Source organism: Macrobrachium rosenbergii, chromosome 15, assembly GCF_040412425.1.
Source record: "Macrobrachium rosenbergii isolate ZJJX-2024 chromosome 15, ASM4041242v1, whole genome shotgun sequence".
NCBI classification, from domain to species: domain Eukaryota; kingdom Metazoa; phylum Arthropoda; class Malacostraca; order Decapoda; family Palaemonidae; genus Macrobrachium; species Macrobrachium rosenbergii.
In genome coordinates, this window is record NC_089755.1 from 4159985 (window position 1) to 4180334 (window position 20350).

The 20350-nt window shown below is 39.6% G+C and overlaps 1 protein-coding gene across 1 annotated transcript; it reads left to right on the forward strand.

Annotated features, from left to right (window-relative positions):
- Positions 1-398: 398 nt before the first annotated feature.
- Positions 399-7355, forward strand: LOC136846854 (uncharacterized). Its single transcript, XM_067118123.1, has 5 exons — positions 399-1099; positions 1259-1510; positions 6469-6543; positions 6675-6783; positions 7133-7355. The coding sequence occupies exons 2-5, from the start codon at positions 1261-1263 to the stop codon at positions 7353-7355; spliced, it is 657 nt and encodes a 218-aa protein (XP_066974224.1). The 5' UTR covers positions 399-1099; positions 1259-1260.
- Positions 7356-20350: the final 12995 nt, after the last annotated feature.

Genomic DNA, 20350 nt, shown 5'->3' on the forward strand with positions numbered 1-20350 from the left:
TTTAAATTTAGCTAACAAGTTTTTCATATATAAATCTTCCACGCACCTTTCCTCCAACAGGGATAAATTCTTTTTCATTATAGCCACGCAACATATTTTACCAATTTTGCTCATTTCATCACTGAATGTAGCTAACACAGGTAAATATTGATTCAACCAAGTCGTATTAACACGCCCGCTTTGACCGATGCCAGCGGGAAAGATAACATACTTGACATAGTCATACGATGATTTAGATAATTCTTCCTTCAATTTCTTGACCGAAGAAAAAAGTGGTTGAATCTCATCTGCTTACTATCTCTGGCCAAACGATCGGCATGATCTTCATCTTTGGAATAAGCCACGCTCTTTTGTGCGTATTCGTTCTCTTCAATGGGGCGCCGATACCGTATTGTGTTAATAAGGTAGCTATGGTAGGAGATCAACTTCATCGTTGCATTCCCAAGATGTGATATTTTCAGGTCTTTTCACAATGGCGGAACCTTCAATACCCCTATCACGAGGACATGCATATGATGCACCAGTGCGAGAATATCGAAAACCTGCCAACTCGGCATACGGATAAGCACGAATGACGTCTGCCACCACACCGTAATTCCTGCATGTGACACAATTAGTGGCCACTACTAAACACGTGTTCCGCTTCCTGAACATATTTTCGGACAAGTTCCCGAAAACTAACTTGCACGAGGAGGTTGATGAAGCCATGGCGAGAGTCCACGTCTTGATGTGATAATCCTTCAAGAGATAATGAGCTACCCGAGCTCCCTGCCTTTATCACAATCACCGATTACAAACCAGTTGTGACGAAGCATCAAGTCTCTCTCCCTCCCAGCCATGATTCACACACACACACGAATAAACAAGTCTTATCATTCCCTCACGCCAAAGGTCATCCACACAGATCGGTGTGATCTACATCTTTGGAATACAATACTTCAACGAAACACCGTATGTCACACCTGATTATTACTTTCTGACTGAACACCATAAATACAGCCGACAAGGGAAATTGACGTTATTCCATGCCCAAAGTTTATAAGAGTAAGTGCATCAAGTATTTCTCTTGACCGGAACGTCATTCCCCCGTCACTATTCAGTAAGTAGCATATAAAACACTTTCCATTTACTCGAACATATAGTAAATATTAAAAACAGCAATAAGATTCATCTGTATACGGAATAGATATTCATATGAAATAATGTACCCGTTGAAAGAAACAGAATATATAAAACAGTCATTATTTCTCTCTTTCAGATATGGGAAATAACTCCAGTAGCGAACTGTCAGCTGACGAAGTAGCCACTCAGGTCAGACACCATTACTACTATGGTGCTGGAGCCCCCAACACATTTATTAGGAAGGTGAAAACAGGTCATGACCATGAAGCAGGAGCAGAAGAAGAAGTAGCAGGAGATGCAACAACCCCCGCTGACAGCCCACAGCAGTGCAACCCCCCACCAACTCCGCCACCACCCACTACTGAAGGAAACGAGCAACCCGGTGAAGGTATGTAAAACCGATGTGTTATATATTTATTTAATAACAGTTCTTGATTCCATAGAAACACGCACTCTTTTTTCTCCGTTTTCCTGTTTTTGATTTCAAATGGATTGTGGGCATAGTAAAAAAAAGGATTTATTGACCACATAAAAGACAGTGTACAAATTCAATACACTAATCACCGTCAGACTGTCTCAGCACACATCCCAATATAACGTCCACGTGTATCCTTATGATAAGGCGAATATTCCGAAAAGCGTTTAAGAGGAAACGACTAAGACGTCTTAGCATTTTATCACCGACGTTCACGGGTGAATGATTCTCACAGCTCATCCTGAAATAAGTAAAAAATAGTTATGTGATTCACGGTGTATGATACATATATAGAATATATCCTTAACAGAATGTAAATGGGGTAATATAAAAATCAAAGAAAAAATATGCATTTACCTTAGTTGTTTAAGATGCGGAGACATTCCTTGTATGTAATAGCACGTTTGACCCCGACCTCCAATGTGAACATTTAAACTTTTTCAAATATTTAAAATAATATCCTGTTATCCATTTATCATTGCCTCTCAAACGAGTGAATGAGAATACATTTTGTATTAAGGATAATACTGTTTTCACACCTCGGTGACTCACGCAATGAACAAAAAACTAACGTAAAGACCGCATTTGTACGATTTATCGGGTTGTATTTGTTTTATTAGTCGATAGAGGCTATATTTGGGATGTGCATATATAAATTTAGAGAAGTCATTCGAATAAACTTTAGGATTTATACCGTAACTATCAAAAAGAGAAGATTATATTTCTAGGTGATTTTTCCACGTAAAAACATACCCAATGACCGACAATATTAATATCAGTAGACGAAGATAATGTATTAGATATAAAAACTAAAGGTTTGATTCTATTTTCTGGCAATGTCAATAATCCTACTTCATCCGAAGCGAACACACCTAAATATTTAACCCGGTCACCGAGTGAACCTTTTAAACTTATTTCAATTTCTTTTGTATCCATTCTATTTAACCCTAACATCACACTGAATAACTCTATCCGCATCCACCGTTAAAATACCCTTGGTATCCCCGAAAAAGTAAAATAATGCAAGGGTTAGGTGTAGCCGTACCCAGCCTGATCGATATTCGCAGGTTTGCCGAAATTTCCACTGGCATGGAATCTTCAACATCTTCCACCACAAAATTAAAGCAGTAAATAGCTCTACCATTTTTAAAACTATCATAAGTGATCAGATTATCACCGCCACCCCTATACTTTTCTGCGTCTCGTGATATAATTGCATGATGGTATTAGGGAAACTGCATTGAATATTATATACAGTATTCCCATTAACGGTAATATGTATATTATTTAAATCGAAAGATTGAAAATATAGGCTATTGGCTGCGTAATCACCTGAAAATGTTTCCATATCAATCATGGCCAATGTGATTTTTTCAGGTATACAACTGTTAAAAGGTTGATCAATTAAAATCGAATTTTCATTTTGCCCAATAACGTATGTCTTGTATAAAGTCTTATCAAATATATATTGTATAGGATTAACTGCTATCGCCTCATTTAAAGCCGACATTGCGTTATAATGTGGGGTAACTCTATCGATCCATAATTTAACCTTTTCTATATTTATCACATTTAAATGTCCGTCTGTGTGGGCACCCATAACCCAGTTATTATTTGCTAATTCGAGCCTAAGCCTCAAGTCAATCGAATCCAGCAAATACATGTCTATAGTCGCTATATCCAAAAGAAGTGGAAAATATGTATGCACGCCCCGCGTTTTAATGTCGCCCATAACTTTCGTCTCCCACCTACTGGTTTGACCGAAGGTATTGGCAGTAAATTGTCGAGTTACCCCGTGTGTTACATGATAGTCATCATATAAAAATCCCGCCCGACCGGTGGTAGGTAATGCCGAGGGCTTTATCATTTTCAGCATTTTGATATATGATTGATAGTTAAATACAGGACAGGATTCCACCAACTTTTCATTCAAGAAAACAGAAGCGGATTTAAATAATGTATTACTTAGACCATTAACGACAGACACGTGATCATCATCTGCTAATTGCGCGCCGGCCCTATCTATTGTGATATATAATTCTAAAGCTATACTTGACAAATCTAAGAAAGAACCTGCCACCCCATTAATGCGAAATTCTATATATTTATCAGTTAGAATTTGATTTACGGAAATATTGCAAGGTGTAAAATCCAGTCTTTCCTTTGAATTAATTGAAGTTTCAATAATTCTCCGTCTATTAACATTCGGGAACAATTCAGATATACCCGCAATATACGATGAAACAGGAACTTGATTACCAGTTCCGGGTATGTTAGGAACTACGCTAGCCATATTTTGTGTTTATATAATTTGAGATGAAGGGTAGAACGAGTGCGTACCCGCCGAATGTCAATTGATGAATGAGTTACAAAAGATCGTACACGTCCTTATTATATGTACTTCTAGATTTAACGCGTGTATCCTTCCTCTTCCTACGTTTTTTCTTTTCCTCCCACACTCGACCGTCTAACTAAACGTTTCACCGTTTTCCTCCGTCTCGTTCTTCTTCTTCTCCTTCCAGTACCGCTTAAAATTCGTTGTCCAGTAGTTTTGAGGGCTCTTATACCATTTCGTTTTAAGGATTCTTTTAAAGGTAAACCGTTGTTTACCATATCAGATAACACAGATCTACCGAATTCATTAACTGAAGGTTTCGCGGCATTAAATAGAAAAAGGAAGTACTTTACGTGCAATACCACTTATAGTAGAAAAATACCACTTCCCTCCTGCGACCGGGATAGAAAACGGAAATATCCTCAAACCCCGCCCCTCTCCTTAATAAAGGGTCTGATAAAAATAGTTTTTAAATTCCGCCTCTGAAGGAGGCGCGAATAACACTCTCATTTTACTGTTTATACTATTCCCAAACAATTTAAGTGGAGCTTGATTCACACGTTCTAGTTGACTCGAGGGTGTTACGATCACGAATAAGGAATGCCAAGGGTGAACATCGAATTATATACGTACCTATTCATCTAATTTTCCTCTAGGTTTTATACGGAGCAGGCAAGTAACGCTTGAGTCTTTAGCGAAATGTAAAAGGTGTCCATTTTGATCCGTGATAAGAATAGAAATCTGATCCAAGATGTTCGTGTTCAACAATTTGTAGACTGTATTATGTATTCCTTTTCCTCTACCACTTGCTAAAGTAAAACAGTCCAATATATTGACTAGTCTCCCACCAAAAATCGTCGGTTGAACTATATCCGTATACACATATATATAATCTACCCCACAATTATCAGGTAGAGAATCAAGGGAAACGTGTTCATTCAATTCACGCCCACCATATATTTCATAACCAGTATTAATATGAAAACCTAATAATTTCGCGGCTTTTCCACTAAATTTTACGTATATACTTTTAACGTCCCCCGGTCTCAGTTTCTCTCTCTTGATACGTGGCATAGTAATTCTCCTTAAATCTTCATCCCAATGAAATATACCGTTACTATTAAAATAATTTATGAAATTATCACCGTAATAAACTTTCAAATAATCATGCACGTCCTTATTAAGAGCTCTCACGAGTCTTTTCATATCCCCCGCTAACATCGCTATTCTCGGTCTGTACAAATATGTATGCCTATCACGTTTATGACGCTCTGTAATAAATTCGAGAGTGAATAAATCATCTTTGGATAATATAGCGTAATAACTCCCCGGGAACATGATCGAAGCTAAACCTACTTCATATTCAACCCCATTAGGTAATAATATAGGTGTAGGTAATCTATTGGCAAATTTCGAAGGTGTATTTTTGGTATACGTGTCTAAACAGCCGAGACTGCTCAAATATATGGTGTGTTCACCAGCCATGTCGGTTAAATACTACGATGGGTATATGTCACGAATGGTATTTATAAGAAAAGTTCGATAGCGTTTTATCTAGGTCTTATATGCAGACTGCATGATACAACCCCATTTTCAGTAAACATTATTTCTTCACCGTTCTGATCCGAGACATCGATGGTAATGTAATCCAATACGTCAATGGTATTTAAAGGTTTATAAATGGCATTATGCGGACCTTTACCACATGCACATCCTAACGTGAAACAGTCTAAGAGATTAACCATTTTATCACCCAAGATGGTAGGTTGAACGATACCCGAATACAGGTAAACGTATTCAACGCCTTGATGGAATATATTTCTACCGCGGTGAGGTCTCAACGCACCCGAACTGTATATTAAATACCTGACTTTTTCATTGAAACCAAACATATTAGCTGCTTTAGCACTGAGTTTAATCGTAATTGAATCAATCATGTCAACTTTGGCCACTCCTGCATCGACATGTGGAATGCTCATTACCTTCGTGTCATCATTCCATGAGAATAAACCGTCCCTGCGGATAGCTCCGCGAATATGCTCACCGTAAAATCCAGATAATTGTTCAATAATTTCCATATTAAACGCTCTAGTCATGACATTCATATCACCACCCAACAAACCCGAAATGGACTTATAAATATAAGTATAAACGCGTTTCCCAACTGACTCGTTATAGATCACGTTAAATTGAATAGTAAAATCAATGTCTTCTGGTTTAATAGCGTAATATAATTTCGGGAGAATGACTCCCACTAGGCCCACTTCATATTCCACTTCTTTCGGTAATGATATTGGGGCAGCTAACCTATTGGTAAATTTACACGCCCGGTTTTCTGAAATGTACTTATACATGCTTTGCTATTCACGTATATGATGTGATCGCTACACATGTTGAATGTAGACTGTATGACTAACAATGGGCATCGGGTTTATAAATAATATGTGTACATAAAAACCTCCACGTTCATGTTATACATAAAAACCTCCACGTTCATGATATGTCATGCAGTATTCATGAATTTGTTATCTCACAGATTGCCACGTCATTAAAGAAGATGTCCAAGCCTCTAGCCGCCATGATGAATCATCCTCACCACACTCCGATCCAGGTAAAATATTATTATTATTATTATATTATCATTGTTGTTTTTGCAGTTATTATTATTATTATTATTATTATTATTATTATTATTATTATTATACACGTTCACTCCGGTGCTAATTAACACGATCTTTACAGATCCCTTCGCTGAAGACTTCCCATTAGATGAAGATTTGATGGGGAGTAATAATAATGAAGCGTCACGCATTGGTGGAGGGGATCTGCACTCGCGAGGAAAGAACGGAGGGTAACAAGGTAGTGAGTACCATTCATTATGCGGCTGCGGTAGGGTCACACATTGACGTGGCAATGAAGCTAAGTAGTAGCATAGCCCGATTACGCGAAGATGTGCTCAGTAACTTCCTTGAAAGAGGTATTCGCTCGGCTATGCTCTACTTGTGTGTTATTATCACCAGTGTGAGGATGCTAGGCGACATGAATGAAAAAATGCTTTTTATTTATGTACCCCGCCTATCCTCACTACGATTGACTCGATCTATGACTCCCTGGAGGAGGCTATTGAGTTTATAGCTAATAACTTGAAGAAAGACTCAACCGTACTGAGGGTTCGGGTGGTGTATGACCTCGCTGGACAGGGTTGAACTTCATATCACGCGGCGTGAGTTAGTGAATATTAATAACTTCAAGGCGTATCCCAAGGGAGTCCGTGGTAGTGATCAGGTTATCAATATTCAGTCCGGGTACAACTGTGTTATTACAGCATTAGAAGCTTACGTTGTACTCCGGGATAACCCTCCCCCACACGTATTAACAACCTCCTCGTGTCTTAATGAGGAGGATGGGGAGGGGGCAATTTAATATCAAACACTCGCCTGCAGATATGCCGTTGACCCATGACTCTTTCAAAACATTAGAAAAGGGGAATAACCTCAACATATATCTGTATAAATTATGTGAATTAGGCATGGGGGGGAAACAGCGGAAAAAACATTGGACGGTACATCTGGCGAGGAAAGGTGGTAACCCCATAGCCGTCATTTGGTCACGTTGTTATTAATCACTGACGACCACGTTGCGTTGATTAAGGATATGTTGGCATTCGTGAAGAAGTTCCGACACGGATTCAAGCAGGGGGGGGACTGAGCACGCGGGTGGTATGTGTTACAATTGTTTGACTTTGTTTAATAGTCCCACCATCCGCGAGGCACACACTCAGGCCTGTACCGCTCGAACCACTGTCGAATACCCAGAACCCGGTCAATTTAAACAGTTTACTAAAGTTAAAGCTCTGCAGCCAATCTCACACATGGCTTTCCTGGATTTTGAAGCGTATAATATTCAACCGAAGACCGGAGAGGACGATCCGAGAATAGTATCTCGGCAGAAAGCTTTCGCTTACTGCTACGTGATCGTTGACGGTAGAACGGGGGAATATTGTACCCATAGACTAAGTCACGGAGAGAAATGCGTTGATGATTGTTTGCAGAACATGAACCGGGACTGGGCGTTATTGCGCGAACGAATGCGTGCGTATCCTTTACATATGACTCCTGAATCCACCCGTAAGTTTGAAGCGAGCACTCATTGCGAAGGCTGCAACGTCGAATTCAAGGCTGAGTCACGAAAATGCGACATCACGCTCATTCTGTGGCACGGGATAACTTTTCTGTGTGCACTGTGTCAACAGTGTAATTTGAAGATTCAATTTAAGGAGCCGACTTTAACAGTGTTCGTACACAATTTGTCATATGACATCGCCCTGGTCTTGAAAGAGGCGGGGCTCAACATGATTTTGAAATTCTGAAACGCGAGGGTAGTAAATTTTACTCAGCCAGATCAGGCAATCTGAGATTCGTGGATAGCAACAACGTGATTAGAGGGACCCTTTCTAGTCTCGCCTCGAGTCATATCAAACAGAAAGGTTCCTCGAAATCGTACGTAAGTTGTTAACCCAGTATTCTCGGGATTGTCTCGATTTAGTTTTGGGTACGGGTAAACAGTACTACCCTTATGATTATGTGACGGGTTTCAATATCCTGCGAAAGCCTGGCATCCCTTCTCGAGAGTGTTTCGATTCGAACTTACAGGGGAAACCCTTTCCAGCGAGGACTATGCACACGTGGTCAAGGTTTGGAACGCTGCTAATTGCGCCAATCTTCTAGATTACACCATTTTGTATTTGTTAATGGATGTGGGATTATTAGCAGACGTTTATTTAGCTTGGAGGAAGGCTGCCATGGCGCAATTTGGACTAGACCCCGCCCGTTACCTGACTTCTACCTCTCTCTCGCTCGATGCTTTCCTGTATTCCTCTAAAATTCGTCTCCCCTCATTTCGAATGGTGAACTCTATCAATTAATTTGTAAAACATCCGCGGCGGTTTTTGTAGTCTAGTTCGAAGGCAATGTGTAGCTAATAATCCAGAGTTAAATCCCAGTTTTAGGGTAGGTGATCCTCAATCGTATATATTATACGTTGATTTCACCAGTTTGTATCCCACAGTTATGAGTAAATACAAAATGCCCTTGGGTGAAATAACTGAACTTTGCCCTGCCGAATTAGAAAGTTTTGTCGCTAGCGATATTACCGCCATTGATTCACAGGGTGAATACGGTTATTTCATCCTGCTCGATACCAAACCAGTTAGACGGGATGTTGCTCTACAGACGGACGATCTCCCTCTCGCCATTCATCACATGAATGTGACTCACCAGGATCTATCGCCCTATAGTAAAAACCTAATGAATAAATTCAAGGTGAAGCTACCCAAGAAAAATGTTGTTGACGGGTACGCATTTACCCATGCGTAATCATTTGATCTGTCTTCCCTTATTACAAACATTGATAAGACTCGGTCTCGAAGTTGATGTAATAAGGAAAGTGTACAAATTCAAACAGGATTTTTATTTGAGGGAATATATTCTGGAGAATGCCGAAAGGCGTGCTAAAGAGACCGATCCGGACAAGAGGAACACCATCAAAATCATAATGAATGGTCTTTTCGGTGTCACTATTAAAAATTCATTGAATTATTCTACCCGAACTGTCGTCACCACCGGTGAAGCCTCTCTCCTCAGGAATGTATCCAAACACACGTACAAGTCTTTGGAAAAACTGGGTAATGACAGGTACATTGTGAACCATTGCAAAGAGTCTGTTATGGCTGAATCCCCGATTTATATCGGTTTCAGTATACTAGACATGGCGAAGGATATGGTGTATCAGTTCTATTACGACGTTCTTCGAAAGCAGTATGGACACCGAGTTCAGCTCCTTTATACCGACACTGACAGCTTGATCTTTTCCTCGCGACTGATAACCTCAATCGAGAACTGAAGGGTGTGCTCAAACCCTACATGGATTTGAGTAATTTCCCAAAACTCACGAATTGTATGATGAGTCACGTAAGGGGAAACTAGGGTTAGTCAAGGTTGAAACGGGAGCTGAACTCATGAGGGAGTTTATCGGCGTTAAACCTAAAGTTTATTCGTATCTGACGGAAACTAGTCGTAGTAACACCTTGAAAGGAGTACAAAGGTGCCGGCAAAAGACCATTCCGCATGACCAGTATCGAGCTGTAATCGAAAAGAATGAGATTACTTATACTCGTGTGCACAATTTGCAAAGAGTAGGAGGTACGATGTGTCATACGAGCCAGCGAAAGGTATCTCTCTGTCCTTTAGAGGACAAGAGATATTATGTGACACCTTATAAATCGTTGGCGTATGGACATCCAGACATTGGGGTGGAGGAGGGTATGGCGGGGAGGGGGGGAGGGGAGGAGGAGGAGGAGATAGAGAGGGCAGTGGCGGTGCCAGCAGTAGCGGCAATCTCTCCCGCTCCTAGCACCTCGAGAATTCCTCCGACCCTACATCCATCACATCATTTCCCGCGGGTGAAAGGATGTTCAAAACGTCGAAGAGAGAATAGTAAAATATACAATGTTAATTCCTCTCTCTCTTCGGCGTCTTTGACTTCTCCTCGACAGGAAATGGTTTCACCCTCTCCTCCAGTTGACCGGGTGTCATAGTTTGTATATTTTACTATATATTTTATCCTATATTCATATATTTTAATATATATTGTATATAATATATTCATATACACAGTTGGTTTTTTATATTTTTAAATGATTAAATTGTATTTTTATTATAGGTTGCATTTTTACTGTACATTGTATTTTGATATTGTAGGAAAAACCTGTATATGTTTCATTATGGAAATTAAACAAATATTATTGCCGTCAACTTCCATTCACCCTAATTATTATTATTAAGGCTTGTATATAAAAGGAGCGTGTAAAGTATACAACTTTAGTCTTGAACGCGCTAACATCATGGCTGCGGCAGGTCCCTTCCTGGGCAGTTGTTAGACCTGTTCGCTAATCCCGCTCGTATTATCATCGCGGGGTTTAGTAACAGTGGCAAGTCCGTCCTTTGTCAAAAAATCATTGAACTCTATGAAACGCGTTTCCAATACATTTTATATTGCGGGGTATCTGAACACCCCCTCGAAATGCATCCCTCAATAGGTCCCAAATTTAAAGTATCCAAAGAAATTTTAAATCCCTTTGATTACGCTGAAAAGGGGGAGACAGAGGTTAATAAAGGTCTATTATTCATACTCGACGATTGTTTCCTCGAGGCTAGTGATAATAAATTTGTCACTAACGCCTTCACAGCGGGACGTCATTCATCTATTTCAGTTATATTCATAACGCAGAATATGTTTCATTCGGGCAAGTTTAGTAGAAGTATAAGCCTGAATTGTTCACATTATATTCTAATGAAAAATCGTGATTTTAGTCAAATTGAAACTCTAGGTCGGCAGTTATTCGGCCGTCAAAAAGCTTCAGCCTTTTCGGACATATATAAAAAGGCCCTATCACGTAACCGCTACGGTTATTTGTTAGTAGACTTCGCTCCGTCAACACCTGAACTGTTACAGCTCCGAACTAATATTCTGGGTGAAACGGAATATCAAATAGCTTACCAATATGGATAAAGAACGGATAAAACTGCTAAAAACTTTGTACGGAGATGCACGGGGTGTGGGTAGTTTCAGCGGGGTGGACTCTTTATTCAGGGTAGCGAAAAATCTGGATAGCCAAATTACACGTGAAAATGTTAAAGAATTCTTGCGTGGACAAAAGTCTTACACACTGCATAAAGTCACTCGAAAAAAATTCCCCAGAAGAAAAATCATGTCACCCAAACCGCGAGTAATAGCGAGCACCGATTTAGCCGATATGTCCAAATTAGCTCGGTATAATAATGGGTTTAAATATTTGCTGGTCTTTATTGACGTGTTTTCCAGATATCTACAAATTGTTCCCTTGAAAAAGAAGGATGGTGTTACTATGCGTCGCGCTTTGAAGAAGGTTATCGAATCTACCGAATTTTCGGGAATTTCACGTTTGAATAGTGATGAGGGTAGAGAATATTATAACAAACATGTCAGAGAATATTTAGATAGTAAAAATATAAAATTATATAGCGTTTATTCGAGAGAAATCAAATCCTCTATAGCTGAAAGAGTCATAAGGACTATTAAAAGTCGGATATATAGATATCTCACACATAAGAATACCTTAAAATACATTAACGTCTTGCGTGACATTGTTCAGAGTTACAACCACAACCCCCATAGGAGTTTGGGTCGCACCCCGCAAGAGGTTCACGCATTAACGGCTAGAGATGACATTGAACGTCAATTCTCGAGTATGTATAAAAAGGCTGTTCTCGTTAATCCTCCCACCATTTCGCTCTTGAATGTTGGAGACGTTGTACGCATTGCCGATGAGCGTCGGAACGCAATTTTTAGGAGGATACACAATTCAAAAATACTCTAGAAATTTTTAAAATCCGAAAAGTGGATACATCGCAAAATCCAGTCGTATACTTCTTGGAAGATGTAGGTTAGCGGGTGAAGAAATAAAGGGTGCATTTTATCGTGAAGAATTAATTCCCACAAATCTACCAGAAACGTATGATATCACTATTCTGGGAAGGTTATCCGAGACAATTCAATTCCTGGGTTGATGAATCTCAAATTGAACGGATATGAACCGTAAGCAGCCTTTAATACGTAAAAATAAAAACTTTATTTTATTCATCTCTGGTTTATCACCCAGTGAAAGAAGTAAAGTCATTCCCATCTTAAACGGTGGTTTGGTGGCTACGCTCTCGGAAATTTTTAGAAATTTTCTTTGTGGTAATCTAACTCAAGATAAGAAGTTTATTAAACACTTAAGAAATTGTAGACGAGAAATTCATCTTGTGTCCTTGAAAACAACGTCCATATCTAAGAAGAAAAATATACTGAAAAGTCGTAAAGGGGGCTATTCTATCAGCGTTATTGCCTATTGCAGCGAGTTTGGTAGGAAGTCTTTTAATTGAAAATGAAGGAGTTTTACGTTATCCCTGCCATTACCTACGAGAGGTTAATGAATAGAAAAGAGGTTTGTGATGGTGATATTAATAACCTGGAGGGTACTGGAAAGTTGGATACGACAGCTGTTAGTAGTAGCGGACACGTCCCTCTTAATATCCAAAAACTGTCTGTGCCAGCTATATCGCTCACGGGACCTCCTCTTCCTCCTCCTCCTCCTCCTATAGAAAGTGTAGGTGCAGTGACTGGAGGGGAGGTGGTAAACGCCCCGATTACGTTGAAAACAATTAAAGGGGACATGACTCGCAAAAAAAGCAATCCCGATTTAACAGGTATTATTCCAATATTTTTTAAAGAACCTCAAAAGTCATCATATGTTACGGCTTTTGTTAAGCACTTACAAGATTCTAACACGGTTGAATGGAATGAAGAAGGAGATTTAACTCATCCACTCGCAGGTTATAATATTTTAGATATAGCTCGAGAATTTCAAGGGAATAAAAAAACCCACGTTGATAATATTTCGAATTATCACTACTTCATAGAAATGGCCGGGGTTAAAGATTGGATGTTAAGGAATGTAGCCATTAAAAAACAAATCGAAACGTGGCGAAATATGGGGAAAAAGGGAGGAGGAGGAGGAGGAGGAGGAGGAGGGGGGGGGAAACAAGATGGCGATTGTGAGGAAGAAACGAAACAGAAGCATGGTGGATGCGTGGGTGGCTTATTAACATTTTAGGAACAATGATGCCGGAGCTGTTTAGTCACGTGATACTGATTTTGATAAAATGAGTCATATGTGTGGATGACTTTGGCATGGGGGAATGATAAGACTTGTTTATTCGTGTGAGCTTGAATCATGGCTGGGAGTGATACTGATTTTGATAAAATGAGTCATATGTGTGGATGTCCTTTGGCGTGAGGGAATGATAAGACTTGTTTATTCGTGTGTGTGTGAATCATGGCTGGGAGGGAGAGAGACTTGATGCTTCGTCACAACTGGTTTGTAATCGGTGATTGTGATAAAGGCAGGGAGCTCGGGTAGCTCATTATCTCTTGAAGGATTGTCACATCAAGACGTGGACTCTCGCCATGGCTTCATCAACCTCCTCGTGCAAGTTAGTTTTCGGGAACTTGTCCGAAAATATGTTCAGGAAGCGGAACACGTGTTTAGTAGTGGCCACTAATTGTGTCACATGCAGGAATTACGGTGTGGTGGCAGACGTCATTCGTGCTTATCCGTATGCCGAGTTGGCAGGTTTTCGATATTCTCGCACTGGTGCATCATATGCATGTCCTCGTGATAGGGGTATTGAAGGTTCCGCCATTGTGAAAAGACCTGAAAATATCACATCTTGGGAATGCAACGATGAAGTTGATCTCCTACCATAGCTACCTTATTAACACAATACGGTATCGGCGCCCCCATTGAAGAGAACGAATACGCACAAAAGAGCGTGGCTTATTCCAAAGATGAAGATCATGCCGATCGTTTGGCCAGAGATAGTAAGCAGATGAGATTCAACCACTTTTTTCTTCGGTCAAGAAATTGAAGGAAGAATTATCTAAATCATCGTATGACTATGTCAAGTATGTTATCTTTCCCGCTGGCATCGGTCAAAGCGGGCGTGTTAATACGACTTGGTTGAATCAATATTTACCTGTGTTAGCTACATTCAGTGATGAAATGAGCAAAATTGGTAAAATATGTTGCGTGGCTATAATGAAAAAGAATTTATCCCTGTTGGAGGAAAGGTGCGTGGAAGATTTATATATGAAAAACTTGTTAGCTAAATTTAAAAGCTTTGAGGTGTTAGATGAAACGTCGTCTTTGATAAACGGTCGGGAAAGTGCTGGAGTAGATGTATGTGGCATATACTGAGGCTGTGATGTGAAGGAACAGGTTAGAAAATATTTAGTAGCCGTGTGTTTCGTTGAAGTATTGTTTTTGGAAAAGCGAATGCGTATATTATCGCGTTCGTGTTTGTATATACAGTTTTTTCTAATGTATGTATTTGTATGGAATATTAATTCATTCCCCTGTATTTAGCATTGGTTACAAATATAAAATAACAATTCCGTCTGTCATTTGATTTTTCATTTAACCTCTTTCAAACTCGGTATTAATAAATAAACAAAACTGAAATTCCATCTGTCATTTGATTTTTCATTTAACCTCTTTCAAACTCGGTATTAATAAATAAACAAATTGAAGTGTTTGCCTTTAAAATTGTGTAGTGTATGGAGGTTATGACTCAAATTCTATGATAGATAAAATTTCACGTGAGGGTGAAGTCAGCTTGGCAAATATGGCGATAAGGTCAGGTTTCATCCGTGTGTCGGTTATTGGGGGAGATATCAAATTGATAAATATATGTCTCACATGAGGTTGAAGTCAGTCGCCAAATATCCTTTTATCATGATACTCCGAATATCTAAGCAAAATGTAACGGCTGAGAGAGAGAGAGAGAGAGAGAGAGAGAGAGAGAGAGAGAGAGAGAGAGAGAGAGAGAAGTTGATAGAGGCTACATTCGCGATGTGCATATATTAATTTAGAGATTTTATATGAGGAGGAGGTAAACGTCCCGGTTACGTTGAAAACAATTAAAGGGGACATGAGTCGCAAAAAGCAGTGAACTGAGTCTATTTGGGGTTGGGGTGGGGTGGTTTTATTCCCGTAGAGTTACGTGACGTCACGGGGGCATAAGCGTGGAGTCGATTTGGGGTCGGGGGTTCAAATGAAGGGTTTCCCGTAGAGTTACGTGACGTCACGGGGGTTAGGAATGGAGTCAATTTGGGGTCAGGGGTTGGAAGGATGGTTTTATTCCCGTAGAGTTACGTGACGTCATGGGGGTAGGAAAGGTGGAGTCAATTTGGGGTAGGGGGTTGGAAGGATGGTTTTATTCCCGTAGAGTTACGTGACGTCACAGGAGGTAGAAAAGTGGTGGAGTCAATTTGAGGTCAGGGGTTGAATTGGTGGTTTTATTCCCGTAGAGTTACATGACGTCACGGGGGTGCGCAAAGTGGAGCCAGGTTGGGGTCGGGGATTGAAATGTTGGTTTTATTCCTGTAGAGTTACAGGTGGCCACGCCCCAAAAAGTGGAGTCAATTTGAGGTCAGGGGTTGAATTGGTGGTTTTATTCCCGTAGAGTTACATGACGTCACGCGGAATTGGTGGAGCCAGGTTGGGGTCGGGGTTGAAATGTTGGTTTTATTCCCAGTAGAGTTACAGGTGGCACGCGCCCAAAAAGTGGAGTCAATTTGAGGTCAGTTGAATTGGTGGTTTTATTCCCGTTGAGTTACGTGACGTCACGGGGGTGCGGGCAAAGTGGAGCCAGGTTGGGGTCGGGGTTGAAATGTTGGTTTTATTCCCGTAGAGTTACTGGTGGCCACGCCCAAAAAAGAAGTGGAGTCAATTTGAGGTCAGGGGTTGAATTGGTGGTTTTATTCCCGTAGAGTTACGTTACGTGACGGGGGTGTGGCAAAGTGGAGCCAGGTTGGGGTCGGGGGTTGAAATGTTGGTTTTATTCCCGTAGAGTTACAGGTGGCCACGCCCAAAAAGTGGAGTCAATTTGAGGTCAGGGGTTGAATTGATGGTTTTATTCCCGTAGAGTTGCGTGACGTCACGGGGTGCAGAAAAGTGGTTTCATTCCCGTAGAGTTACAGGTGTCCACGCACCCCACTCCTTTTTCGACCTCATGTACGTATACGAGCTTATAAGACAAGTGAGTCAGGGGTGGCAACACTTTTTTGCACCTCATGTACATATATTAGTTCATGTACGCATGAGCTTATAAGACATGGAGTCCATTTGGGGTCACGGGTGGCCACGCCCTCTAATATGAGCTCATGTACGTACATGAGCTTATAATACAACTGAGTCGATTTGGGGTCAGGGGTGGCCACGCCCACCAGAATAGTGGAGTCTATTTGGGGTCTGGGAGGCCACACCCCTTTTTAGGCCTCATGTACGATATGAGCTTATCAGGAGGGGGAGGGGCTAGCCACGCCCCTTTGGGGTTGGGGCGTTGCCCCGCCCCTTTTAGGCCTCACGTACGTACATGAGCTTATCAGGAGGGGGAAGGGTGGCCACGCCCCTTCGGGGCGGGGTTAGAAAAGTGGAGTCTATATGGGGTTTTTTCCTCTACTATGAAAGTTCCAAGATCTATCTCCAGACACTCTAATGCTCAAGAGGAATAATCCAGTAAGCAGCAGCAGAAGGGCGAGTTGTTGATGACAAACTGTCACAACAGCTGTAGAATGTATCTGACTAAGGAGCCTTGATTCGTGAGAACATTGTAGGAGAATTCCCTTCAGAGTTTCAGTTGTCATGAAAAACCTACGGGGTTTCTATTGTTTTTCATTGTATCCTTATTTCCTAGACATTTATGATTTCTGATTTGGTGAAACTGGAAGAATGAATGAGGAATTGTGAAGGATTAGAAAGGGTTAAATTGTAAGCGTGGGCTCATCGTCTTCCTTGTTTCAGATTAAGACGACAACGTGACGTCTATTATATATATATATTTGGTTCCTTATCAATATTTCAAAGTATATATATGGGTTCTGTATTTTAATATGGCTTTCTATCTCTATATCTCTAATATGTTACATCTCTCTCTCTACAGCTGAAGAGCTTGTTTTGGAAGGTTGACTAGGTTGGTCTAGACTCTAGGACCTATCACTTGAGGAAAAAGACGTGTTCATACTTGAAGGATTTCTCTCTGTCAATCACTTTGTTCCACATTTTGTTTTGATAAATTTATTATTCTGACAGGAAAAACCAGTTCCTGGACTAACTTAAAGATAGGCACAAGTTAAGTTTTCTTATATTAATATTTTTAATATTGACATAACCCTAGTTCAAGAAGATTAATAAAACAAGGGGCCACAGATTTAAATGATTAAATGAACTATTCCAGATAAGGGCAATCTCTCTCTAAATCTCTCTCTCTTCTGACTAAAGAAGTCTCATCTATGGCTCTCCTCATACTGCACAAAATCTGACCGGCCCTCACACCAGCAACAAAAGGTTGTTGAAAATTATAACTCTAGCATTTTTTTTTTTTTTTTTGTACATTAAATCCAGTTCCTGTATTTGCATTGATAGATCAGAGAATAGAGGATCGCTCATGATGGATTGTTCAGGACCAAAGAGTATCTTATGTCCTTTTATCATCTTTCACGTGCACTTGTTGCTATGTATTCATCCTATGACCTTAATCATCTGATTATATTCTTGGTGAATCATTTAGGCCTATGCCATAATGGTGCAAGGGCAATGATTTCCTAAGGTCGTCTTATATTTGTTTCATATGGAGGCAGGCACACTGAGATAATACTGCCTGGTGTAGATAGAGTGGTTATGTCAAACGCTATTCTTGTTTTGGTTTTTGTTTCGTCATGATTTGTTAAATAAGTAGCAGAGCTCTGCTGTTCTGAAATAGCGAACCTTGTAGGCTGAACATCTTAATTCAAATTCAAATTCAAATTCAAATTCTTTATTTCAGCTGTAGAGCCATATACAAAATAATACAATAAAATAATAAAGTTATATACAAATATATTCGGAATAAAACAACAAAGATTTATAAATTACCAAACACAGAAAATGTGTTTAAACCACTCTTTAAGAACTAGTGATTTTTTAAAACTATCACTGTTAAGTATTGCACAAATTAAGTGGTTTTTTGAACTCTTTACCCTTTGAAACAGGCTTACAATACATTTTCATTAATTCATCGAATGTTGGGATTCCTAAAGAAACAGTGTCCACTTACTTCTGAAAACCTTTCTATTCCCATCAGGTACCTAAAAGAGTCATTATAGCATACCTTAAGTTTTCGTATGGTTTCTTTAGGCTTTCATTGCCAGAGGCATACAATACAGGAAGTACAGAATGATCTGAACAAATGCACTTTAGCCTCATCATTGCACATATGAAAGTTCCTTAGCAACATATATACCTAAGCATTGCCCTGATAGAGTGATGCAATATGGTCGTCGTCCTTCAGATTGTCACTAATATTCATGCCGAGATATTTATATACTTAACGACTTCCAACCTGACGTTTTATTAATATAAAGTGACGGTTCACTAAATGAATAAAATTTTCTGGGCTTTATGAACAAGAACTTTGGTCTTGTCAGGGGAACTTCAAGATAATGGGGTTGAAATTGTCTATTAACACTTTTATCTATGAGTAGGGGCAACGCTTTCAAAGATGGGGCTTTTTCATAAGTTTTATATCATCTAACACTAAAGGATATGATTCACCTTAACCTCCACACTGTGCTTAGAAATCTTCCCCTGATGAGGACCTTTGTACACAAATCATCCATAATTGGGTTTCAAAATAAGTGCTGATAAAACTCATTGAGAGCAGAATGGAAATGAGCTATGTCATGATTTCTGTCCCTTCTGTTTACTCCTTTAGAATTGACGTCTGCTTTATTGGAGGGTTCAATCTTTGTGACCCATTTTGGTTATGGCCAAAGTCAGGGAAGGAAGAGCTGAGGTCCTTTGTTCCTCTGAGATGAAGTTCCTTTAAGATAATGAACAACTTGTTATCATATTCATTGGCGACTTTCACTTGGTCTCATGATCAGTCATTTGTAGTACTGTAGTTAGTTTCTCCTTTTAGTGGTACAGGTTGTTGATATATAGGCCTTGTTAAGCCAGAATTTTGTGGAACTTCTGGGGGTCAAGAATTTTTGTTCATTTATTTTGGTTTTGACACGGTCAAATACGTGAGAGTAAATGGCATTTCAAAATGCATCTTCTCTTGCAGAAGAATTTAAGAAAATGATGAGATTTAACCAATATAAAACACATATGGATCTCTCTCTCTGATAAGAATCCATGGGAAAATGTGCTTTTATATTTATGTAATGTGAAGTGCTGATGTTCATACTTGCTCAAGAGCTTTTTCTAGTGTACAGAGAGAGATTTTCCCGAAAAGATTACAGAAAAAAAGAGAGAGAGAGAAAAATCAGAAAGAGTCAAAATTTTAAAATCCCCTTTATTTGTTTTTTATTCTAGCATTTTCCGTCATGTTTGGAAAGTTTAAAATTTCATAGATTGGTCCAATATAGGTAAACATTTTAAAGATTTTGTTAATAAGTTTGAGGCAAACGGCCCTTCAAAGTTTGTAGGTTACATAAAAAGTTTCTAGAGCTGAACTGTTTATAAATTAATTAGACTTTAACTTTTATTTTATGTAGATTAATGTACATGGTGGAAATGATTATAAAATGAGAAAGGTTTAAACAGATTTTTATATGTGGTTAAAATATAAAATTTGAAAGGCAATCTTTGAAAACTGGATGCTTTCCTTTAAAGAAGGTAAACTTACTTCTGGTATCCTTTGGGTGATAGTTAAACTTTTTATTAGTGTCTCTCTCTCCATCCTTGCCAAATGGATCCACTATGTGTGTGTGTACTGTATTCACAGAGTAGGTTT

Excerpts from the sequence above, each read along its gene's own strand:
- LOC136846854 (XM_067118123.1), top strand. The coding sequence starts at position 1,261 with ATGGGAAATAACTCCAGTAGCGAACTGTCAGCTGACGAAGTAGCCACT. Across the intron at positions 1,511-6,468 it reads AAACGAGCAACCCGGTGAAG|ATTGCCACGTCATTAAAGAA; the intron begins GTATGTAAAACC and ends GTTATCTCACAG. Across the intron at positions 6,784-7,132 it reads TCGCGAGGAAAGAACGGAGG|GGTTGAACTTCATATCACGC; the intron begins GTAACAAGGTAG and ends CTCGCTGGACAG.